The 25,322-nt window shown below is 33.5% G+C and overlaps 1 protein-coding gene across 6 annotated transcripts in view; it reads left to right on the top strand.

The window, feature by feature from the left end:
* The window catches only part of Stag2 (STAG2 cohesin complex component), a 124,776-nt gene extending 99,815 nt beyond the window's left edge, over nt 1–24,961 (top strand). For 4 of the 6 annotated variants that reach the window (XM_075958515.1, XM_075958518.1, XM_075958516.1 and 1 more), the window contains exons 25-34: nt 4,024–4,163; nt 6,279–6,380; nt 8,281–8,429; nt 10,257–10,385; nt 13,495–13,718; nt 16,478–16,667; nt 16,756–16,866; nt 19,766–19,892; nt 21,316–21,393; nt 23,046–24,961. In XM_075958515.1, the coding sequence (XP_075814630.1) occupies nt 4,024–4,163; nt 6,279–6,380; nt 8,281–8,429; nt 10,257–10,385; nt 13,495–13,718; nt 16,478–16,667; nt 16,756–16,866; nt 19,766–19,892; nt 21,316–21,393; nt 23,046–23,069 (1,274 nt within the window). In that variant the 3' untranslated portion in view covers nt 23,070–24,961. The remainder of the gene's footprint in view (nt 1–4,023; nt 4,164–6,278; nt 6,381–8,280; nt 8,430–10,256; nt 10,386–13,494; nt 13,719–16,477; nt 16,668–16,755; nt 16,867–19,765; nt 19,893–21,315; nt 21,394–23,045) is intronic. The other 2 variants (XM_075958519.1, XM_075958520.1) reach the window with 1 other exon arrangement.
* Nucleotides 24,962–25,322: the final 361 nt, after the last annotated feature.

The following is a 25,322-nucleotide window of genomic DNA, read 5'->3' as shown; positions in this document are numbered from 1 at the left end:
TTGCAGATAGATATGTGCTTCTTACTAGTGCTAACTCTTATATTTCTAGTTTGAATCTCCTTAACAATTGTGAGTGAATTGATTAAAATTGATAATACCATATTCAGATAATTTGAAGAGAATAAGACATTTATGTGGCTTTGTTGTATATTTATATGTTGTAGGCTTTCATATTTTTGTGATCATGGGAGTTTTGAATGTTTGAAACTTTTTTCTTGGTAATCCAGAATAATCATAATTCAATAATTAAACTGATCAGGCTTTTTTTAAAGTTATCTTCGTATTTCTTATTCTCCATATTGCACTGCCAGGTCCCTTACTTGAATATGAAGTTATGGAAAACCAAATAGTATATTGTGTGTTAGTTATGCTTTTTTTATTTTTAAGAAACATTTAAAGGGAAATAAAACCTTTCTATTCATATATTAATTAGTACCCTTTAATAATGATGAAATTGACAAATTATGGGAAGATAATGAACTCAAGGAAAGAGCTTATAGTAACTTTTGGGAAGAGTTTAACAACGACAATACCAAAAGCAATAGAATTCAACTTACAAAGAGAAGTAACTGGATCCTTTGTTGCATTATATGGGACACACCAATAACTGGAGCTCTTGCATTCTATACTGATGCAGGAAAGGCAGGGTATAAATAAGAAAATTTAAGCCCCTATCAAAGCCCTTATGATTCTGTCCAAAAGTCAGAATTATGTGCTATTCTACTGGTACTAAAGGTACCATTTTTAAATATCCTCTCAACATAGTTACTGGTTCGCAGGAGTTGTTTTACATATTGAAACCGCTAAATTTGTACTAGATGATACAGAATTGACTATTATTTATTTAATTATAAGTTACAGTCAGGAATAGGAATCACCCCATATACATCACACATCTGATCCCATATGGGTCTGCCAAGTCCTCTATCACAAGGTAATGTAGAAATGTGCTGAAGGCTTCAGAATTTCGTAAAAAAACATGTCAATAATAAATGTTTTAAAAAGTTTTTATGTTTCAACAAGCCAAGGAAAGTATAAGGAAATGCCCTACTTGTTCTTCATACAACCAAACACCACTACCTGTAGGAAGTAAACCAAAGGGTACACACTAAGGAATGAAATCTGGCAGATGGTGTGCTCCATTTTGTAGAATTTAGTTCCTAAGTCAATGTAAAATTTCGATTTGTCTTGAGGCCCATTATTAAGCAGTGTAATGATTTGTGCTCACAAAATGAGAACATACCTAGAATACAACTGGGAATCAAAGAGTAACCAAAACTGTGATTAAAAATCCTTCTAGTAATGTTTATCAAGTATGTCTTACCCTTTGATATTTTAGTTGCATGTATCCCAGGATAGTTATGAATGTGCACGTATTTGTGTGACAGTGTCAGAAGTTGAATACCCCCGAACATTTATGCTTCCACTTTCTCACCTTTCACTTGCAGCTGTGGTATAGGTATACTTCTTGCTATACATTAAACAGTGGTGTACAGGTTGCTAGATGTCTTGGACAGTGAAAAATATGAGGCTGTCTTTTCACTCAAGAATTAAAGTACAAAACATCTGAAATCAAATAGTTGAATGTATTTTTTAGGTAATGGAAGCTTGTATAACATGTGGCTATGTAGAGGAAGTTCAGCTGATTGGTAACCTTAATATGAAATGCATATGAAAGTCTCTAAAATTTGTATGAAAACTATAGTTGCACTCTAAAATATCTTGGGAAAGTTTTGCTCTATAACTTTTGTTGCTGACTATTTTGACTTCATTGAGACCATTGCAAATCAAATGAAAGTAAGCTTCAGTTTTGTAGCAACTTAGAATTAAGTTTTCTGTCTTCTGTGCTTGGACTGCTTTTTTTTTCTGTTAAATTATTTAAATGAAGTATACTCTACTCCTATCGGAAAAACTATTACACATCTGTACATAACCACCTGTCTTTCTCAAATTTAGCTGTATTGGTAGTATATTTTGGAAAGAAGACTTACCTCAATGCATGTCCCTTCACCAATAAATTTATTTCCTTTTACCTAGAAATAACCACTGTCATAAATTTGGCATTCATCATATATTTTGATTTTACTTGGAAGTTTTTCGTTAAGTAATTTTCTATTATTAACTTCCTTATAAATGTTGTTGACTGTTTTACAATATACTTTTGAGATTGTTTTTAGTATTGACATGTAATCATTTTACTTGTCTCAACTACTGAGCATCATAAGACTTGACCGCTATACATTTACATTTCTTAATGTTAAGACATTTTGATTGTTTCTAATTTCCCCAATTATAGATTGTTACAACAAATATACTTATTTACTTGGAAAGGAGTATAAGTTCTTTTTACTATATATAAACATAACAGTGAAGTTTGATTGTATACTGTTTTGTATAGTGTAATTTTAGCCACAGGTTGTCTCATAGTTCAATTGCTTAATCAGCCCACTACCAACATATTACTTACATTGCAATACAGTTGTCATATAATACTTGTGTTGTAAATTATTACATATATGATTTGAAATTCATACCATATTAAACAGTTGTGTTGTTCCGTCCCATCCCATGTCTCCCTCTCCCCTACTCCCCACCAAGACAGGTTTTTTCTGTATAGCCCTGGCTGTCTTGGAAATCACTCTGTAGACCAGGCTGGCCTCAAACTCACAGTGATCTTCCTGCATCTGTCTGCTGAGTGCTAGGATTGAAGATGTGTGCCACCACTGTCTGGTAAAAAATGGGGGGGGGATTTTAGTATGTAGGAAGAAATCCATACTTCAAGTTCTTAAGAGTATCACTAATGACTAAAAATTATATTATGTAAAAATGATCTATAATGGGAACAATTAAGTTAATTTAAAACATTGAGTATAATCTTAAAATTGCAAATGATGCAGCTTTTAAGTTGCTGGGCAAATGGCTTTGACATATTGGAGCATATACTGAGGATAAATATTTTGCTGATGTTCTGTCTTAAATTGGAACTTGGTGTTAGGGTTTTCAGGTGTAACTTAGTAATGGAACGTGGGTTTAGCATTCTTTATGCTCTGCTTTAAGTCATTAGCACCCAAAATAATTGAGGTAGATAATTTCCTATTGGGTGTCAGGAGGGGTTTTTCAGATATTGAGAATCTTGTCTTGAAAGGGTAGCTACATATAGACTAAATAATTGTTCACGAAATATAAATGGCTTATTAAATATATTGAAAAGCTTTTTTTTGTAAAGAACTAATAACAAACCAAAACTGATATAGTACGGTTCTTCTAGATTTCTTTTGTCTACCATAGTTTTATTCATAATTAATTTCAGATTTGAAATCTGTTCGTAGGGAAATTCTTTGTGTGTATTTGCCTATATTACTGTATCTGTGTTAATTTGGGCATACACACACATACTATTCCTGTCAGTCCTCACACCTTGAAACAAGCTGTCCATGTTCATCTTTGCAGTGTTAGGCTAGCTGGCATCTGTTCTCTTGTCTCCACCTCTAAGAGATGCACTTGAGTCAGAGGATGATCTGAGTTTGAGGCCTTCCTGGTCCATTTAGGAAGTTCTAGACCAGTCATATCTGTATAGTGAGAGCCTGTTTAAATAGATAAGAATGTATAAGAATGAATCAGGTATTGTGAAGGGTGAGATCGTTTTTGGAAATGATAGGTTTTCTCAGATTAATTTGCCTTCAGTGAAGGAGACTTTAACCAACAGGTTCCGAATGTACAGGTCTTTTTGACAAATCTTCCTGTTGGAAAAATCCAGGAACGAGTAAGATGAGCTTAACTTTACTAATCAATTCCTTTTACTTGCTGCATCTGTTCCTTTTCCATGATGAGTTTTTGATGTCTTAAAAAATGTATTATATTGGGATTTTTTTTTAGTAGTTTGTGACATTTAATTTTTGTTATACTTCTTTTCCCTTTTCAAACTCCCCAATAAGAGGGTCAGTATAAGTTATATTTTAAATAATATAATTGGAATAAAATACAAGATTGACTGATTTTTGGGAATTCTCTCCCCCTCCCCAGATGGTCAACAAGAAGATGAAGCCAGTAAAATTGAAGCTTTACATAAGAGGAGAAATTTACTTGCAGCATTTTGTAAGCTAATTGTATATACTGTGGTGGAGATGAATACAGCTGCAGATATCTTCAAGCAGTATATGAAGGTGAGGTTGAAATATACCATAGAAATATATATCATGCTTAAAAGAAATTTTAATAATGGCTTGACTGTGTGGAACCATTGCAGGTCTTTAAATACTGAATTGCTTTTGTGTAGTATAAATATTTATCTTAAAACAGTTAACATTTTGAGTAACATTTTCTCATATCTGTACTAATTCAGTTAATGGACATTTTGGTTTGTGATCATTTACATTTTGAATATTAGAAAATGTCCCATCCCAGCTTAACTGGAATCATAAGAAATTACATTCCTTTAGCAATTAGAGCTTATTCATAACTTTCAAAAATGCATGTGAGGTGTCCTCATTTTGAAGCAGGACTCCAAAGGATTTTGTTAATTATACTAAAAGAATATGGCTCAGTCTCTCTCTCTTTCTCTCTCATCAGGGTTTTATCATGTAGCTCTTTCTGTCCTGAACTCACTGTGTAGACCAGGCTGGGCTGCCTTTTAATCCACGAGTATCTGCCTCCTGACTGTGGGATTTAAGGCCTGAGCAACTGCATCCATTGCTTTTACAAATAAAAATGCAGTAATTTGTGAAAGCCAATTCACTTTTCTGTTTTGAATATTTTGCTGTGTGAGAGAGGTTTAGCATCACTTAAAAGTTGTCTTTTTTGAAGTTATATCATTTGTCATGATGAATGAATTTTACATCAAAAATTTCAAACAAATTTGAAAGTTTTAGATTAGATATTCTGAATTGAGGGCAATATTTTTCCATCATGGAAAATATTTATTATCTCTATTTGTCCTCTTAACTTTATTAAAAAGTAGAACTGACAAATCATATAAATATAAATTTGGGTGTGTTGTTAGATCTCAATTTTTTTTTTTATTTTGCATACTAGCTACAATTTTCCCTCCCCCACTTTCCTTCTACACCCCTTCAATCCATTTCTCAGACAGTGTAACACCTCCTATGGGAGTCAACAAAGCCTGGCAAATCAAGTTGAGGCAGGACCAAGCTCATCTCCCCTATATCAATGATGAGCAAGACATTCTACTGTAGGGAATAGATTCCAAAAAGCCAGCTCTTACACCAGGTCCCACTGTGGGAAGAAGCCGCTTGTTGATTCCCAGCTGCTCAGCCCTGAAATAATCACACAGAAACTGTATTAATTAAATCACTGCTTGGCCCATTAGCTCTAACTTTTTATTTTCTAACTCTTACATCTTAGTTTAACCCATTTCTGTGTATTGCTGCGAGGCTGTGGCTTACTGCCTAAAGTTCCCAGCGCACTCTCCCAGAGGCTCCTTGGCTTCTCTCTGACTCCGCACTTCTTTCTCCCAGCAATCAGTCCAGTCCTCCCTGCCTAGGTCTGCTCCACCCCACCCTGCTCTGCTATAGGCACAAAGCAGTTGCTTATTCATTAACTAACGGTAATCACAGCATACAGAGGGAAATCCTACATCAGTCCCAGTGCTTGGGGCACTACAAATAGACCAAGCCACACAACTGTCCACACACACGTAGTGGGCCTACGTTGGTCTCATGTCAGTTCCCTAGCTGTTGGTCTAGAGTCTGTGAGCCCGCATAAGCTTGAGTCAGCTGTGTCTGTGGCTTTCCCTGCCATGATATCTACTGCCCTCTTGCTTATATAGTCCCTCCTCCTTCAGCTGGACTCCCAGAGCTCTACCCAGTTATAGATATTTTTATGGGTGTTAAATTTTTAAATTAGAAAATGCACATATGTAATATGTAATGGAAATTTTAGTCACAGTAATTTTTTTAAAAATGGTTGTTCATAGGCTATTTGTTCTATAAACCAAATCTATAAGTTGGCCTGCATCTCATTAACAATGAGAGTAACTGTTTATATTTATTGTCATTAAAGAAAACTTAGTGTTACCTCTGGAACTCAATCTAACCTAGTTACTGCTTTATTTCATGCCTTCTTTGTTTAAATAGTTTAGGGTTTCCAAATTATTTTTTAAGTTAAAGATGATGTCTTAGAAATTACCTTACATTTTTAGTACTGTTATAAATTTCCTATCTTTGGAATTACAAATGCATAATTTGTTTTGTGCTTATAGTATTAACATAAACTTAGTCTTATTGTCAGAGAGTAAATTCTAATTTGCATTTTTTTTCTAGTATTATAATGATTATGGCGATATCATCAAAGAAACAATGAGTAAAACGAGGCAAATTGACAAAATTCAGTGTGCTAAGACCCTTATTCTCAGTTTGCAGCAGGTAAGACTGAGTATCAGCTTAACATAATTAACTGTCATACATCAAAAATGTAATAATTGAAACTGGGCAGAGGACATGACAGACAATTCTTAAAAGTAGCAATACAAAATATTTACAAAATATAGTATATGTGAAATGATTGAGTCTGGCTGTTGGGTGTAGTCATTACCTCATAACTTGAAGTAAGATCATTTAATCTTTTTTCTTTTTAGTATATATTTGTGTGAAGTGTGTGTGCATGAATATATGCCTTTATGCAGTTATACGTGTGGAGGCCTGAAATTGACTCTTGAATATTGTCTTTGGTTGTTTTCCTTTACTGAGGTGGGGTCTCTCACTGAACCAAGAGCTTGCTTAACCTAGTATTATAGGCAGGCTTCCACATCCACTTGGCTTTCTATGGGAGCTAGGATTTGAACTTTGATCCTTGTGTTTGCATGGTAAGCACTTTATCCACTATGCCATCTTCCCAGCCTCCTTTTCCTCTGTGTTTGTGCATGTGCGCAAATGTGCCAAATTGTACATGTGCAGACCACAGGACAATTTGGGAGAGTTGGTTCTCTTTGCCTACACTGTGAGAGTATCAAATTAGATCATTAGATGTGATGACAAAACCTTTACCCAATAAAACACCTTGCTGTTGTCTCAGTGTGTAGCCCAGGCTCTCTTGATCTGAAATTCCTTTTGCCCCATCCTGCTGAGGGCGGGAATTAGAGATCTGTACCACTGCACCTGAATGGCAATGTTTAAATATACAGTATTTTTGTGGGACAAAGAATATGTGTGTGTAGTTTCTTTTGAGTTGGTCGCAGGGCCTTGTGCATGTTTGGAAGATCCTCTACCACTCAGCTTCATCCTTGTCCCTATAATATCTATTTCATTGTTAACTTTACCCACTATATTGTAAAGTTATTCTTTGGAACCAAATCATCCTAATTGATTATTCCTATTCCACTGCCCTAGTTTCTGGTATTAATTATTTTAGTTTCCATATCTTTGGCTCCAACTTTTGTTCCATTAAGTGTGATCATATGATATTTGGTTTTCTATGCCTACCTTATTTCACTTAAAGGATTGTGTTCTGGGTTCATCCACTCTTTTGCAAATGACATAAATTTTCACCTTTTAAAGGCTAAATAATACTTTTGTGTGTTTGCATGCATTATGTGGTACATGACATATTTCTTTATGTGTGGACAAGTTAGTTCAATCCTTTGGTCATTGTTAATGATATTATACAGTGAGCATAGTAGTGTTTATCTCTTTGATATAATGATTTTATTTTCCCTGGTATCTAGATTTATTTGGCATTTAATAGTTGTGTGATACTTCATTTTATAGATGGATTATAATTTTTAGACAGATATTGAGGTCTTCATAACTTTATTATAAATAACACCAAAATATGTGCACAGTATAGTACATAAATATTTTTTGAATAAAGTCTTAGAATTTCTAAGTTATAGGATATCAAAGTTCAAAAGCTTTTGCTACTTTATGGTGAAAGTTCATGATACAAACATTTACCCCTTGGAGGTAAACAGTACGGTGACTAGCATTCATGAGACCCTGGATTTCAGCACCATCACCACAAAAGCAGAGTATAGTTGTTTAATAGCTCACAATGAGTTTTCCTTTCCTTATGTTTTTATATGTGTTTATTCCCAGTTAATACCAAGTGTTTGGTATTTTGACCAAATTAACCTAAAGAGTTTGGAGTATAAATAATGATATCTATTTTAAATATGTGATGTGACACAGTTATGCTCATTTTTGTATCATAATTTTTAAAATCCGTGTTTTAGGTATTATCACTTATATTTTAATTGAAAAATATACTTAAAATATATTAATCCATATTTATCAAAAATACTGACGTTGCGTTCTCTTTTACAAACAGCTTTTTAATGAGATGATACAAGAGAATGGCTATAATTTTGATAGATCATCTTCAACATTTAGTGGCATAAAAGAACTTGCTCGACGTTTTGCTTTAACTTTTGGACTTGACCAATTGAAAACAAGAGAAGCCATTGCCATGCTACACAAGTAATCAATCTCCTAATACTTTATTTAGTGTTGTAGTTTCATGAATCTTATTTGTGTCTATCCTTTGCTTGTTTTGAATAGCTAGTTAGTCTTGTTTTATTATTCGTTTATAAACTTTTTTACTTTAAGAACCCATGTGGGATCTCCTCTACTTTTATAAGTGCACACACATGCATGCATGAGCACACTTGTTCTTAAGAAAGTCAGAAGAAACTGAGCTCAAATGTCATCCTTCACAATGCTACCACCTCCTCTGCAGTAGCCCTGGGATTTCTTGTGCACTGTCATATGAATTCCATACAACTTACTTCTTTTATTTATTTTAGGTATCCTTCTCCAATATTAATTAACTCTCTTACTTCATTTTGTTGTATGCCTTTTAATATATTAGTGATAATTTTAGGTAAAATTTAAGAAACATAGAGTAAATGTAAGAAATAAATTTTATCATGTGGTTAATAGCCTGCTTTCTTTTTAAAAAAGAATTTTTTTGTTACATCCCGACTTCAGTCTCCTGACTTCATTTTCCCCTCCTTCTATTCTCCCTAATCTCCCCTCTCTGCCATATACTCTCCTCCTTCATTTCCTTTCAGAATGCAGGCCTCCCAGGAATATCCATTGAACATAGCATTATAAGATACAATAAAACAAGGTATATCATATCAAGGCTGGGTGAGGCAGACCAGAAGGAGGAAAGGGTTCAAGAGCAGGCTAAAGACTCAAGAGAAAGGGCTGGAGAGATGGCTCAGAAGTTAAAAGCACTGACTGCTCTTTCAGAGGTCCTGAGTTCAATTCCAGCAACCACATGGTGGCTTACAGCCATCTATAATGAGATCTGGTGCCCTCTTCTGGCATGCAAGCATACATGGAAGGAATGTTGTATACATAATAAATTAATAAATCTTAAAAAAAGACTCTGGACTGTAGAGATGGCTCAGTGGTCAAGAGCACTGGCTGCTCTTCCAGAGGAACCGAGTTCAATTCCCAGTACCCACATGGCAGCTCACAACTGTCTGTAACCCCAGTTTCAGGGGATCTGGCATCTTTACACCAGTGCACATAAAATAGAGTTAAGCAAATTATTTAAAAAAAAAAAAAGACTCAAGAGACACCCGCACTCCTACTGTTAGTAATCCCACAAAATCATCAAGTAAACACCAATAAAAAAAACCAACCATAATATATGCTTTCTTTCCCAATTTTATCTTCATTGTTTTTCTACCCTTTTACATTTTGATAGAGCACAAAGGTGGTTGTTATCTTGATCAATTGGGATATTTAAATTGTGATACTAATGTGGTTAAATTGGGCCCTGATTAGAGTTTAATCTAATTTTTTAATGAGCCCTGGTTAGAGTTTAATTTTTCATTTTTTTTTAAAAAAGCTTTAAGCAAATCATTATAGGTGGGGTAGTCCTATGTGCTAGAGTATGACTTTCATAGTCTGAAAAAAAATGGGAAAATGTTGATTAGAATATATAAGAATTTGTACTATTTTTGTGGGAAAGAGTATTCGAGTAAAGAATACATGTTGAGCTTTTCAGCACACTTGTCTAATCCCAAAATTTGGCTGGTCTAAGCAGAAGAATCACAAGTTCAAGAACAGCCTATGTTATAAAAGGAAACCATGTCAAAAAACCAGAAAAGAATGTAGATTAGACCACGCCACATTTAGCTGATAGCTAGCTAAATGATGGGTGTGTGTGTGTGTGTTATTTTGTGTTAGAATGACATGATAGTCTCTTTGATTTTAAAATTATTTTTAATTTTTAAAATGCTTGGTAATATGCATTGTAATAATTATTTTATTATTTTATTTTCTTTGCAGAGATGGCATAGAGTTTGCTTTTAAGGAGCCTAATCCACAAGGGGAGAGCCATCCACCTTTAAACTTGGCATTTCTTGATATTCTCAGTGAATTTTCTTCTAAACTGCTCCGACAAGATAAAAGAACAGTGTATGTATTTTCTAGATATGTCTAGCTTAACTTCATTTTGAAATTTTCAAGAACAATTGTTATACTTTATTTTTCTTTCCAACACACATCTGTAACACTATATTAATATATAAATCTTTCTACTTCACTTCATGGTTTTATAATGTCTGTATTCTGTGAACAATACTGCACTGTAGTATTGAGAGTTCTACTCTCAGTATTTGTGTACCTTTTGAGGTAAAACTGCAATGCTTTGTGAATTCTTTGCTGAATACTCGCTGTAGATCAACTAAGGAGGCAGCATTTAAAGGACCGTAATATTGAAAATCCATCAGACTTACCCTGTTTTGTCTGTATCCTGAAATGTGGCTGTTATGGAAAACAAAACTACGTATTTTTTCCTTTAATTAACTGTTTCTCTCCTTAATTTAATATTTAAAGAAATTCCTGTGCATTAATTTCCTTAAATGGTGACTTATGGAGAGACTTCCTAGTGCCCGCCTTCTTTCTAGATCCTTGAAGTATATGGGGATAAAACATTAGAAATACCACATAGGTGAATGTCTTCTGAAAACTCACTATAGATTTTGTATGAAATTCTAAAGAAGACAAAACTAAATGTTTACTTAGAGACTTGGATTTACTGAATGGGAAGAGAAACACTAAGTTTCTTCCCAGGGCTATTGGGATATTTTATATTGTTGAGTCCATAGATTCCATGAGTACATTCATTTGTGATAGAGATCCAAATGTATAATTGGTTTCTGTTCACTTTATTGTATGAATTTATTGTAGCAAATTTTGCATTGCTTGGACAAAGTCATATGTACTTGTTGTTCTAGCTCTTTGGGACACAGACAGAAAGATTCAAGGGCAACCTAAGCAACACAGTGAGAGTATCTTTCTGCTTTTATAAATGTTTTAAAAAATATATATTTATTTATTGTATGTGTATACACATGCATGTGGGCCCCAGCACACATGTGGAGGTCAGAATACAACTTGTGAATGATCTTTTTTTTTTTTTACTCTCCTGGCCACTATCATTGAGCTCAGATCATCTCAGCCTTGGCAACAGGTTTCTTTACCTGATGGTCCATTTCGCCACCCTTAGACTTTGATCTATAAACCAAATTCTTAGACCATGAATTAGAGAAATGCTGATTGAACAATGGCATTTCTATTGTAGCAGATGAACAAGACTAAATAGCTCTGGTAATGTTATATTTTTAAGGATGTAGAGCAGTAGAACTGTTTATACATTATTTGTGACCTAAATTGATACATGATTAGTTTTGGAATGATCTGACATTATTTAGTAAAGTTTAGGTTTCTTTCCATTTATCTCCAGGCCTAGTCACTTCATTTATATGTACATACTCTACAAATCTTTGAACTGTGAATATAATAAGAACTATTAAAAAACAGGGAATGTTATATTGTTTGAATATGGAAAATGTCAAAATAACTTCTCCTTTACCTAGAAGAATATGCACCAATATGGCTCAGGTTATGGAATATAGTCTTAATTGATTGATTTAAATAATATAATGTTGAGTACAAACAAGAAAGCTTATAGACCAGTATACGTATCCACAAAATGTGTACATGGGGTTTATATATAAAATAGTCAGCTTAGTGGAAACCCAGTGACAGAGAAGCAGAGAAACAGGAATGGTTTCTACGAAGACTACTTATTTGTTTGTCTCGTTCTTTCTTCCCTTAGACAAAGTTTCTCAGCCCTGTTTTCCACCAATCTCTAATAATTTACATGTGTCCACTCCGTAGTGCTAGAGTTATGGCATTTGCAACAATGCCCAGCTTTATATGTGAGTGAGTTCTGGGGCATTTGAACTCAGCTTCACATGATTGCTGGCCAAATACTATTACCCACTGAGCCATGTCCCTTGCCTAGAGTCTTCTTATTGTTAATATTCTGTTAGGGATATAGTGGGCATGAAGCTCTAATTTTTCTACCAAGTAGTTTATTTTGGCTCAAATTTTGAGTCTTGTCTGAGACTGGTATTGGTTTCCAGACTGGCAGCCACTTCATAGGCTAGTGTAAAGTGTACTGTAGTATGGCTGAAGTATGTTGTAACCAGAAAGATATATTTAATCATTACTACAAAGCAGTTTGATTCCCCCTCCTTGATTTTCCTTATGCTGATAAATCTGAATTGATTGGAATTATTTATTCCAATTACTTCAAATATTTTATGTTAGTATAGTTAATTTAAGCATAATGTAGACTTTGTAAATTTTGTTGCATACATACCCTGAGATCCAAATGAGTCATGACATTGTCCATTTCATGATTACAATCACATTATTTTATTTCTTTATTTCTTCATCTAAAATGGAGAAAATGTTTTCCATACAAAATTGTAAAGAAACTTAAGAAAAAATGCTTGGCACCTAGTCATCATATGAATATTAAATTTTGATGTCAGAATTTTATATAAAAACTTTATGATAATTTGGATTCAAGTGTAGACACATATTTTCAACCAAGCTGAAGTTTTGAAGATAAGAGATGTATATACTTATTTAGTACCAAGTATATAGCAGATGTCCAACAAATGTTAAGCTGGAATTGTTGTAAGAAGGCTGCTATTTTGTTTCCCGACTGCCCAGACTCCTGAAATAATCACACAGAAACCATATTATTTAAATCACTGTTTGACCCATTAGCTCTAGCTTCTTATTTGCTAACTCTTACATCTTAGTTTAACCCATCTCTATTAATCTCTGCATCACCACGAGGTCGTGGCTTACTAGCAAAGTTTCAGCATGTCTGTCTCTGGCATCGGCTCCATGACTTCAAACTTCTTCCTTCTTTCAGCATTCAGTTTAGTTTTTCCTGCCTAGCTCTGTGCTGTCCTATCAGGCCAAGCCAGTTTCTTTATTCATTAACCAATAAAAGCAACACATAGATAGAAGGACCTCCCTCACCATGGAATACTCTCAAATATTTTGTTTAATTTGAGGTTTCTGATAGACATTTTCTCTTCATTGTGCTGCTGGAGTTAAGATTAAGTAATGAAGTTCTAGACTCGGGTTCTTACAAGGAAGGGTTGTTTTGAACTAGCAGCTCTGCATCCAGCTTAATGGTTTCTACTTCTTTTTAAAGGTATGTTTATTTGGAAAAGTTTATGACCTTCCAGATGTCACTCCGAAGAGAAGATGTATGGCTTCCTCTGATGTCTTACCGAAATTCTTTGCTAGCTGGTGGTGATGATGATACCATGTCAGTCATTAGTGGAATGAGCAGTCGGGGGTCAACTGTACGGAGTAAAAAGTCAAAACCATCTACAGGAAAACGGAAAGTGGTTGAAGGCATGCAACTTGCACTCCGTAAGGATATAGTTAATACTGTTGAAATTTATTCTTCCTGCTAACCAACTGAATTGTCATTAAGAGTCTCCTTGCTTATCATGTGATATATGATGCTCAGTTGTAGCTTGTACAATGTATCAATTATGCATCAATGTGCTGTTTTAACCATTTTACGTACATGACAGTCAGTCTGTCAGCTCTTTGAGGCATATTCTCCCTTTTCAGATGATAAGTAATACAGATTGTTACTTTTTAATCACTATTCTGTACTCTATTTATATGAAAATGGTTCCAATATGAGATAAGATCATTTTGTTACAGCAAAACATGTTTTAAAATAGTGTAATGTATAACCTGAATTTCTATTCAGAAATAAATAATTGTGAAGAACATAATAGAAATTAAAAGTGATGTTTGTCATAGGTAGGAATGCATTATGCTTTGTGGTTTTGGTCTCCTAGCATCCCAAAAAATGGCTCAGTATGGACCTAGGGAAATTTTTCCTCTTTTCTCAGTTGCTCTTAAACAACTTAGTGCAATTGTCAAGAACTGTTGTAGTTATCGTTGCTGAGAAAGAAATTATCTTAAAACTTGGTGTAGTAAGGTTATGGTACTTAAGCTAGAAAGGCCTAAAGACTGGTGGCTGCGTTTATATGGAAGCATCTTCACCTACATACCCGACATCACCTGAATTGTCTCTCAAAAAACCCTTTTATAATGTCTCTATATCAGCATCTCACTAAGCCCCAAGAATATTATTCTAAAAGATGATGTGGAAGCTACCAGTATAAGGCCTCAGCCTGGAAACTTTTTTAATATTCTGTTTGCAGGCAGTAGAGGGTGCATTCCCTCAACTCGTTGTTTGTTTGGTTTTCATGAGACAGAGCCTCGTGATAAATCCCGAGCTGGTCTTGAACTCATGAATCGCTTGTCCACTTTTCCAAGCACTGGGACTAGAGAAGTGTCCAATTTTAGACTTGGCTATAAAGTCCCAGCACCACTGCAACTAAGGATAGAACCCTGAAATTGAAATGTGATGCTTTATAAGAAATATCATGTTTAATAGATGAGTCGGCAAATTAAAAGGATGTTTCTTGAATATGATTATAAATCTTAAACTTTTCTTTGAGTAGTAAACAATTTGTGCTGAGTCACCCAGTTACTCCTTTATCTGACAAGTAGATTATTAGATGAAATTTTACAAACAATATAAATGACCTTTTTAGGTATTTGGATAGCTGTATATAAATTGCCATTAATAAATGCATGAAAGAGCTGGACAGTGGTGGTGTACACCTTTATTGCCAGTGTTTGGAAGGAAGAGGCAGGCAAATCTCTATGAGTTTGAGATCAGCCTGGTCTACAAAGCTAGTTCCAGGACAGCCAAGGTCCTTGAACTACAAAGCTAGTTCAAGGACAGAGAAATCCTGTCTCAAAAAACAAAACAAAAAGTGAATAAATAAATTAGTGGAAGGAAAGATAAATTCCAGATCAATGGAAAATGACCCTGAACATAATAGAACTCAAAATAATCTTAACTATATTATATAATGTGGAGTTTTTGTCTAATCCCTTGAGTACTTGGACATTAGCACATTTAGCACATTTATCCTCAAAACTCTTTTCTTTAAAACAGTGTACATGTGCACAAAGTACATATGTGCACACTCTTTGTCTTGTAGTAAAATACCTCATAGTAACTAGTTTTACAGTACTATTAACTCAGTGACATGTGACTTCGTCATTTGCAATCATGGGGACACCTATATATGTTTTGGGGAGATAGATTTTGCAGGTGTAACTTTTTAATAGTCCACTACTTAATGTACATATAGACGTGTATTTTCTTTGGCTTTAAGGTCTTAAGACCTGTTCAGCCACCCACAACCTGTAGACTGAAAAACCACCCTTCCTACTAATCCCCATCCCTAGTACTAAGTTTGACTTCCCTGAGCCACATACTTAACTGTTTGGCCTGTTACTAGGCCAAGGCAGTCTCTTTATTTAACCAATGAAAGTAACACCTAGACGGAAGACCCTCCTACACCAATTAACCTTCCTATTCTTAAGCCCACCATCCATACTACTACCATATTGACTAAAGCATGTAACTTACCAAGTTGATTCTCTTTCTTCAAACTGTTACGAGCAGTTTCTTGTCACCTTAACTGAGATCATATGTTCCACACATTAATTCTTTTTTTTATTGCATTGGGTTTTAAAACAGAATCTCACTGTGAACTTCTCTTTCCACCTCATCCTGAATATTGCAGCTTACCTATCATGTACTTGACTATATACTGAATTCTTCTTTATTCAGTCTTATCTTTTTTTGCTGTTTTAATCTTCACATTCCTATAGTAGCAAGATTTTGGGTTGAACCATTTGAAATTGGCATTTTTGTAGGTCAGATATCAACAGATAAATATGATTTGGTCATTGCTCTTATGATCTATGTAGAGTAGAGACTCTTTCTTAGTGCAGATGCTACCTGCTCTTACTATTACTTCTGTGTAGCTGTCTCTAAACTGTCACTGCTCTTATGCCCTCTGTCTCGCTTTTCTCGTAGCACTTACAATACTGTGTTTTAATTTGCTTGCCTGTTCTTTCTTCACAAGCAGACTGTATGACCAGGGAGGAACGTAGACCTTTGTGTGACCCAGTATACTCTAGTATATGGAAAAACCAGATGTTTGTTGTTTTAAATGAGTTATATTAGACTCCAGATAAGTTACAATTAGTAGCCAAACTTCATTGCTGTAAATTTTCTCTTTCAGCTGAAGAAAGCAGTAGTAGTGACAGTATGTGGTTGAGCAGAGAGCAAACACTGCATACCCCCGTTATGATGCAGACACCACAGCTCACCTCCACTATTATGAGAGAACCTAAACGATTACGGCCTGAGGATAGCTTCATGAGTGTCTATCCAATGCAGACAGAACACCATCAAACTCCTCTTGATTATAAGTAAGTATATTGATCAATTTCTTTACTAGAACTTTATTAATTACATAGAAAAAGTTAAGTTAAAAGAAGAATAAAATTCTCCTTGAAGCACGCAGGTAACATGGATGTTAGCTCAAAGACAACAAGAGGAAGCAAGGCAACAGCAGGAGAGAGCAGCAATGAGCTATGTTAAACTGCGAACTAATCTTCAGCATGCCATGTAAGTGAGAGTGCCTTATTGTCTGAGTCTAGGAAGTTCACTAATTCATTTTAACATACTTTAATGTGTGCCGTATCTACAATTTCAGCAAACTCTAGAGTAACTATGCTGAAATAATCAAGGAACTAGATTTTGGTCTTTCCAACAGAAAAATAAAATGTTTTAAGTCAAATACTAACTAGTTAGCCACAGGACCAATCATACTTAGACTGATCTGTTGGAAAAATATAAATATGAATCCTTGTTTATTTTGGTACACAGAATTAAAAATACATTTGTGTTGCATCTTAATTATATTCCCATCTTAGTTCAGGACCTCATCTTTCACCTGAACTATTATAATTAGCTTTCTAACTGGTTTTCTTCCTTTAAACTCCCCATTTATCTGCTCACCAAACCTCTCCCTTCACACTTTCCACCACTCCATCATTCACACTACCATCCAAAATTAAAATTTTAGAATAAGACCTTACCATTTAACTTTCTTACTTAGAACTTTTCCATGGCTTCCCATTGCCTGCTGGATAAAGTTCAATTTCTTTACTTAGTTCATGGCATGCAAGATCAAAATTTGCCTCCTGCCTCCATTTTAGTATATCACATCTCATTACCTAGAAACTGATAGAACATGGTGAAAACAGACTTAAGTGTCACCTTAAGTGAAACTGTAGTCATCTATGATCCCATAACTGTTATATTTGTATTTCTTACAGCATTTGCCATAATGTATTGTAATTATTTATGTATTGCAATTTTGTCCAATTTTCTAGACTGTGAGCTTCTCAAGAGCAAGGACCTCATTTATTGCTTGTTAGAACTTGACACATAGAAAACATTAAGCAAATGTTCATGGAATAAGTAAATGTTCAGTGTTAAAAATTGTTCTTGCTTTGTTTTTACTGGATTCTGTATGGGAACTTGATAAATACTTCAGAAATTTTGATTAGAAATTTTCATGAAATTGCTGACGAGTAGACTTGAGATCATGCTTTATATACATGGCAAAAATGTTATTCTAATTATTTTAAGTTTGAAAGCATTGTAACATAATGTATTTTTTTAAACTTGGGAGATAGTGGTTGTTACCTCTTTTAAAGTTTATATTTTGTTTTATTTTGTTGACTTTAAGAATTCACCACACCAATGGTGGCATGTAAATATTCACCCTATCTCTGTAGTGGTTTTAATAACCCCTATGGATGCACTAAATATGCACCATTATGGCTTGTCTCCTGTGCTCATTGTCTGCACTAGCACTTGGTTTTGTCCTGTTTCTCTTGCTATATTGTCCTTATTTTGTATTATACTTATGCTTGATTGATCCTACAACCAATTCTTTAGCTTCTAGTTAAATACTATCCAAGCAGTTTAGAATTCTGCCATATAATTATTTGGTTTATATTTGTCCTCTACAAACTTGGTACCAGTCACCAGGACCTTTGTGGTCTAGAATATCTCATTATTTCATTACCATGTTCATTGTTCTTTTTGTTTTCAATGTAGTTTGGTTCTTGATTGTAGGCAATCGCTAGAAAACTGAAAGGTATTATCTGAGTTGAACAGCTATCACCAGAGGATTCTTTTGGTGGTTGTACCATAAATGGTTGATTGCCGGAAACATTAAAGTACTTTTGCTTTACAATGATTTTTCTTTCATTAATGATACCTATCCTGTAACTAATTTCTGAATTACATTTTCCTCCATAGTTTATATCGTATATACCTTCAGTGTATACTGTAAAGGAAATACAGAATGGATTTCTGGATTTTGATTATATGATATGCAAAACACAAAGATTGCCTTTGCCTTTATTTTCACAAAAGAATAATAAAATTGTCTTTTATTATCCAGAATTATTATGCCTGACATAGCATATTTGTTCATAAAGCCTGAATCAGATATTGTGATCCACTGTAGTATTGTGTACATTGAAACTACTTAATTAAATAATTTAGGCTTTGGTGAGTTGTTTTGGGGATCTGAGGGATCTTTGGAAACGAAAGACAGTAATGTCAACCAAACTGGAAAGAAAGAAGTCACATGCAAATTCACCACTGGTCTACCTACTTTATGCTGATCTGTTCTAATTTGTGAATTTAGTTTATTTTACCTGTGATTATGTGAAAAAAACACAGCTTTTGATCTTGATGTTATTTTTCATTTTTATATGAATTCTTGACTGAATTTCACAATGGAGGAAATCAGCTTTGAGCATTGAGTGTTATATGAGGCAGAATTAATTTTCTTAGTGTACCTACCCTTATAGCATTTGATGGATATATTGTAATGTGTATCATGTTGTCAATTTTATCTGTTTTCCCTTAGTATATTGTAAGCTCCTTGAGGGCAGGATTATTGTTTTACTCACTTTTTTTTCATCCTTAGGATACAATGGAAGCCTGTCATGGAGTAGGCGTCATGTGATGTGTGAGTGAATGTGTGGCTGGTGTACACATTTGGCATTGAATGAATGAGTACCTAATGATTAACATCAGCGCTATGTATAATCAGAATATATGCATTCTAAAAATGTCATTTCTTTGGTCTGTTTTATGTTTCTTTATTAATTTGTGTCCTGCCTACTTTCAAAAAGGATTTGAGGTATCTGCTATGTTCACATGTGGAAAATTCTCATTGAATATTGTATATGGCATATCAGAAGTAACAAACTAACTGTATTGAAGTAATGTAGAATAAACAGATTCTTAGTATTTTTAAACAAGTGAACATTTGGATTTTGACACCATTGATGACATGATCAATGCCTAATCATTCTCCCTGACCTTTAATTCCATCATTTTCCATTATACTCGAATATAGAAAACTACATACTTGCCACCTATATGTCAGTTGTCATGATATTGGTTCAGATCTTTACCTTGTTTTATATTTCTCTAGTCGGCGTGGTACAAGCCTAATGGAAGATGATGAAGAGCCAATTGTTGAAGATGTTATGATGTCCTCAGAAGGAAGGATTGAGGATCTTAATGAGGGAATGGACTTTGACACCATGGATATAGACTTGGTAAGAAACATCTAGAAATAAGAATTTGTTTTCCTGTTTAAATCCTTTGAAAATAAAGTTGCTATTTCTTAGAGAAAGATCAAAAGAATAAGTTCTACAAATATGTTCAGGGATTTAAGTGTATGAGAAGGGATTAAAGCATATGTGTTAAACAGGCTGAATACACAGTAGGGGAACAATTGAGCTGGGTAGTGGTGACACATAACTTTTAGTCCCAGTACTTAGAAGACAGAGGAAGGAAGACTTTGGAGTTCAAGGCCAGACTGGTCTGTAGAGCAAGTTCCAGTCCAGCCAGGGCTACAGAGAGAAAACAAAGAAAAATTTGTTTTGAATTGTCTTAAGGCATATTATTAACTTGGTTGCAAAGTTGATCAAAAGTTTAAGTTTCTGAAGGCAAGAAGTATTTTTTAAAATATTCTCACATTTTGAAATAATAAAAATTGTGATTTTATATTTGAAGTTAATTTAATAATGTATAGGATTGCAAAGGACTTTATTTTGCTTATTTTCACTACAAAAATCAAATAATGTGTAATGTTTATATACTAAGTTTTAAAAAGTATTATGAGTATATTATCATCACTTTTTAATATAGTGTATTAGAAATAATATATTTCAAATGTAGTATATTACAATCCTGGTAGAAACCTTTTGCTGAGGCAAACTTTCATATTAAAAGTAAAGTTAAATTACTGGAAACACAAGACGGTAAATACATACAAGATTTTTAAAAAGTAAGTTACATGTGGTTAGAGTATATATAGAATGCTTATACATTTTGACAACATTCTCATTCAGCTTTGTGAGATAGATTGAGATGATAAAAGACATTAAAGTATAAAAAGTTAACTTACCCAAGGAGAAGAAATCTTATAATTGGTAAAGCTGAACTTATAACAAGCCGAGTCTCTGTGGTCATGGTATTTAATGAGTATTCTCCTTGAAAAAAAGAAATACTATGTCCCTTTAGAGGAATGTTATATGGTGTCTTTCAAGGAAAATGACATTATAAGAGTGATTGTGTATGTGTGTGCTTTTTTGAAACAATTTCTCTGTGTAACAGCTCTCGCTGTCCTGGAACTTGCTTTGTAGACCAAATTGGTCTTGAACTCTCAGAGATCTGCCTACCTCTGCCTCTCGAGTGCTGGGACTAAAAATATGCTTCACCATGAATATTTTTAAGAGTAAAGTGAAATTTTTTTTTACTTTAAGACTATTTTTCTAATGAAGTTCTTTGTACTTATAACCATTCTTGTTGGGGAGGGGCATGGGAGGTTGGCAAGCAATGATTGAATTATTTTGTGGTACACCTGAAAAATCACATAGACCAGAGAACTAATGACATTAATATGTATGGATATTTTCATTTACTATCTCGTGTATAGGTATAGAGAAGCATCAACTTTCTCTTTTCTTTCTTTAGCCACCATCAAAGAATAGACGAGAGAGAACAGAACTGAAGCCTGATTTCTTTGATCCAGCCTCAATTATGGATGAATCAGTAGGTTTAATTTAAATATGCCCCAGGAGTTTTAAATCAAAACTTTAGGCAATGACCTGATGTGCAGTAGTAATAAAAAGTTAAAAGTACTTTTGGAATTCTTGACCAACTGGTGTTTGAATGTTGCCTTTAGACCTTTCTTGCAGGTTTGGGTTGCCTATTGAAGGTTTTCAAATGATTGGATGATATAAATCAGAATTGTATCTCAAGAATTCTTTGGTATTTATGAGTGGACAGAATAGGGGAATAATTATAGTATAAAGGCATGGTGAAAACTGGTGACATATAACTGAGACTAGTAGCACACACCTGTTATTGCTGTACTTTGGACACCATGTGGACAGTTTTTACCATGCCCTTATACTATAAAAGAAGATCATGAGGTCAAGGCCAATGTTGACCACATTGTTTCAAAAAGAAAAAATAAATACCCAAACAAGGGTTTTGATAATGAAAAGTGATATTGATCTAAGATATGATCTCACCAGATAAGTATTTTATTCTCTGTTCCTTTAATACTTCATTCATACTTTCATTGAGATAAGTACCACACTGGAATAGTAAGATGGGTTAGTATATGTTCTTGAGTACATGGCTCTATAGCAACAGAAAACCTGATTTACCCATAATTCTTTAGTTTAGATGTATATTGAATTATGTGGTATTTAAATGTATTTAAAAGCACCAGTATTAATTTGATAGTAGTTACTGACATATCTACGTAACTAAAGCTAAAATCAGTTCTTATTTGTGTTAAATACCAAGAAATGTGATTAGGAAGTTGAAATGATAAATTATAGTCAAAAGCTAGAGCTTTCCATTATTTTATATATTTATATAGTGCCATTTGTTTCCCTCATAACATGAAGGGTACAAAAAGATGTTTCTCAGAGTACTAAAATAATGAAACAGCCATAGAAACTGTATCCATTTTGACATTTAACATGCAGAGAAAACTACAATTTGATGATGTAAAAAGAAATGGGGAGCCAATATTATCACATTCTAATATATATTGAATATTGAAAATAAATAGACTTTGTTAATTTTATAATGTTTTAGATTCCTGTGATAATGAAATAAGGAAGTGAGCACATGTACTCATATATATGTAATTTTATAGCATTACCACATGATGGCAGCAGTCACATAACTGAGTGCTAAGTAATCTTTAAAGGTTTGGGTACCTTTAGAAGTCTTCGACTCTTTATTTTAAATTTTCATGACTTTAAAAGTATCTTTTTAGTGAATAGTGTCTTAAACATAACATAAGAAATAGAATTAATAGAAGATACTAAATGCAAAATAAAATCTGTCTTATAATAAATACAGAATAATCTTACCATGGTAAATGTGATCAAAATGGTAAAACTGGAATTTGAATTCCTTAATGCCTGGTTCCAAGATTCTATAATTATAAATGACGTGTACCTCAAAGCACTTAATATTTATAAATACATCAGGCTACTCTAAACAGAATTATTTTATTATTTATTAATAATAATTTTATTTTTGTAATTATGGGTCTGAAAAGACATTATCAGAGTTGTCTTATTAATATTTTATTTAATATAACAATTATAAAGTATATTTACATATTTTATAAGAGATAAATGACTATTTTAACGAATTTTTTTTCCCTCTCTCATTAGGTTCTTGGGGTGTCAATGTTTTAATACCAGTACACATTTAAATCTGTGGTGAAGTCATTTTCTAAGTGGAAGAGGAAATTTATTGACGTGTGGTAGATACAGTGAAATTCTGTGCAGATTTTTCTCTAAGGAGAATATAACATGCTTATGCTTACCAAGATGAAGTGCATTGAGGGCAGTTTTGTTTGCCTGAAAAAAGTAAAGGACAAGTAAACAATTTGATGATAAGCTACAGTTTTTCTTAGAAAGTAAATATTTTATTTATGCGCTGTTAGTTGGCTTTTAAATGAATTATTTCATGCTTTTTTAAAAAATATATAACAATCTGAAGAAGTATTTGGTACAGATAAGAATCTTCTCACATTTATTTACTGGTTGTACTAAATAATGATGACCTCTGCTGGATTTCTGTTTACATCCATGAAACAAAAGTTACGGATGGATTTATTCCCTGACCCCGAAATTGTAGGATAGAATTGTTTTTAGCATTCATAATTTAAATGCTTAAAACATCAATCAACAAAACTTTGTTTTAAATGTTGTAATTGTGGAAAAAAGTTAAACTTATAAGCAGAACTTTTACAATTTTTTCATCTAAAATGTATTTTAAGATATTTTTAAAATCCAAGAGCTTCTGTATACTTTTCAGAAATACCCAGATGCAGTGTACTGCCAGAAGGTATCCAGTCTCAAACATGCTTATCCCATATCAGCCCTGAAAGTTTGCTTGTCCTTTAAGATAAAAATGTAATGTTGTGATATTCCTTCCAGTAGTGCCACTGTATTTTGTCTCCAAATAAAAGAAGCTTATTGTAGTATGTTTGCAGAAAAATTCTAAACAAAAATTATACAGCTTATTAGAGTGTGGGAATAGGGATCTAAATTTTAAATAAAATTATATATATATATAAATTGGTGCTGATTTTATAATTGCGCAGTTTGTTTAGTTTTTTTCTTACTTTTAAATTCCAACTTAAAATTATGAGGTTTCAGAAATATATTGAAAGTTTAACAATGTTTAAAGATAGAAAAGCATGACTATTCATGCTTTAAAATGATTTTTAAATTTGTATTTTATATTGTTTTATCTATCTGTCTTTGCAAGCAGTCTTCAGGTTAAAGATACTTCTAACAGGTTACAGTACATTTCCTCTGTATGTAAATTAGATGGGATAATAGAATTCATAACCCATAATATTCTTTGAAAGCTAAGCTTTAAACTTCATTTTATGTCCTTTCACAAATGAATTAGTTTAAAACAGAAAGTGGCCACTTGCCATTTTGACATCAACTCATTTTGCGAGGCTTAGGCAGCTAGACATCGTTTAAAACAAAATATTAACTTATATTACATGTATATCTTTTGTCAGTCGTCTCTCAGTTCTTGAGGTATATTATTTTAATCATTCCATGCCTTAATATGCTTGCAATACAAGAATATCTTCAAATGTGTGAATACCAAAAGGCTTCTGGTTTTTCGAGTCAGGAAATCAACATGCATTGGGCTGTGGTAGCCAAAAAACCATAGGTTAGCTGAAAGACTACAAAATACACTTAATTTTATTAATTCATGGTTAACGAATAAAACCAGACTTGTCTAACATACTTTCCATCTACAAACATTGTTATGTGCAGATGTATTGCATATGTTCTTTTACACACCACTGCATTTCCTAGAACTGCTGAGAGGACTGTATATATGATTTTAAACCTAAGTTGACTTTTGTTCTCACTCTTGAAAGGAATACTTCTTTGTGAAAGCAGTTCTTACAGCTTTGTTTTCAACCAGCTAAAAATGTTTTATATATTACTCTAACCTGTTGTCCTCCACATTCTATTGTCCTAATTGTACTGTTTTCTGATTTGTATTTATGTCTTGAGACAGTAACTTTTTGAATAAAAATAAACCTACAGTATGTTGTATGCTTTATCTCTTGTAATCAGAAGGGGAGGGTAATTCTAAATGCTTTACAAATTATATCTATTATCACACGTTGATGTGCTTGAGTGGGGCTATTTATAGAACACATTACCAGATTATATTTCTAATAAATCACGTATGTTTTAAATGTGACTAAATCCCTAGTTGGGTTGTTTGAAATAGAAACCTGTAACTATTATTGCTTTCGTTTTTATCTAGTATACGTTAAACAGACTTTGAAATGCTTGCATTGTTCATTCAGGATATATTTTAATTCCTATTGTGCCTGATGTGTGAAATTTTTTTCCCCTCACAGTTAAATGTAAAAAATAAAGTCATTAAGTTTGGAATAAGTG

The sequence above is a fragment of the Microtus pennsylvanicus genome, chromosome X (genome assembly GCF_037038515.1).
Source record: "Microtus pennsylvanicus isolate mMicPen1 chromosome X, mMicPen1.hap1, whole genome shotgun sequence".
NCBI lineage: Eukaryota > Metazoa > Chordata > Mammalia > Rodentia > Cricetidae > Microtus > Microtus pennsylvanicus.
This window is presented reverse-complemented; position numbering and strand designations above follow the sequence as displayed.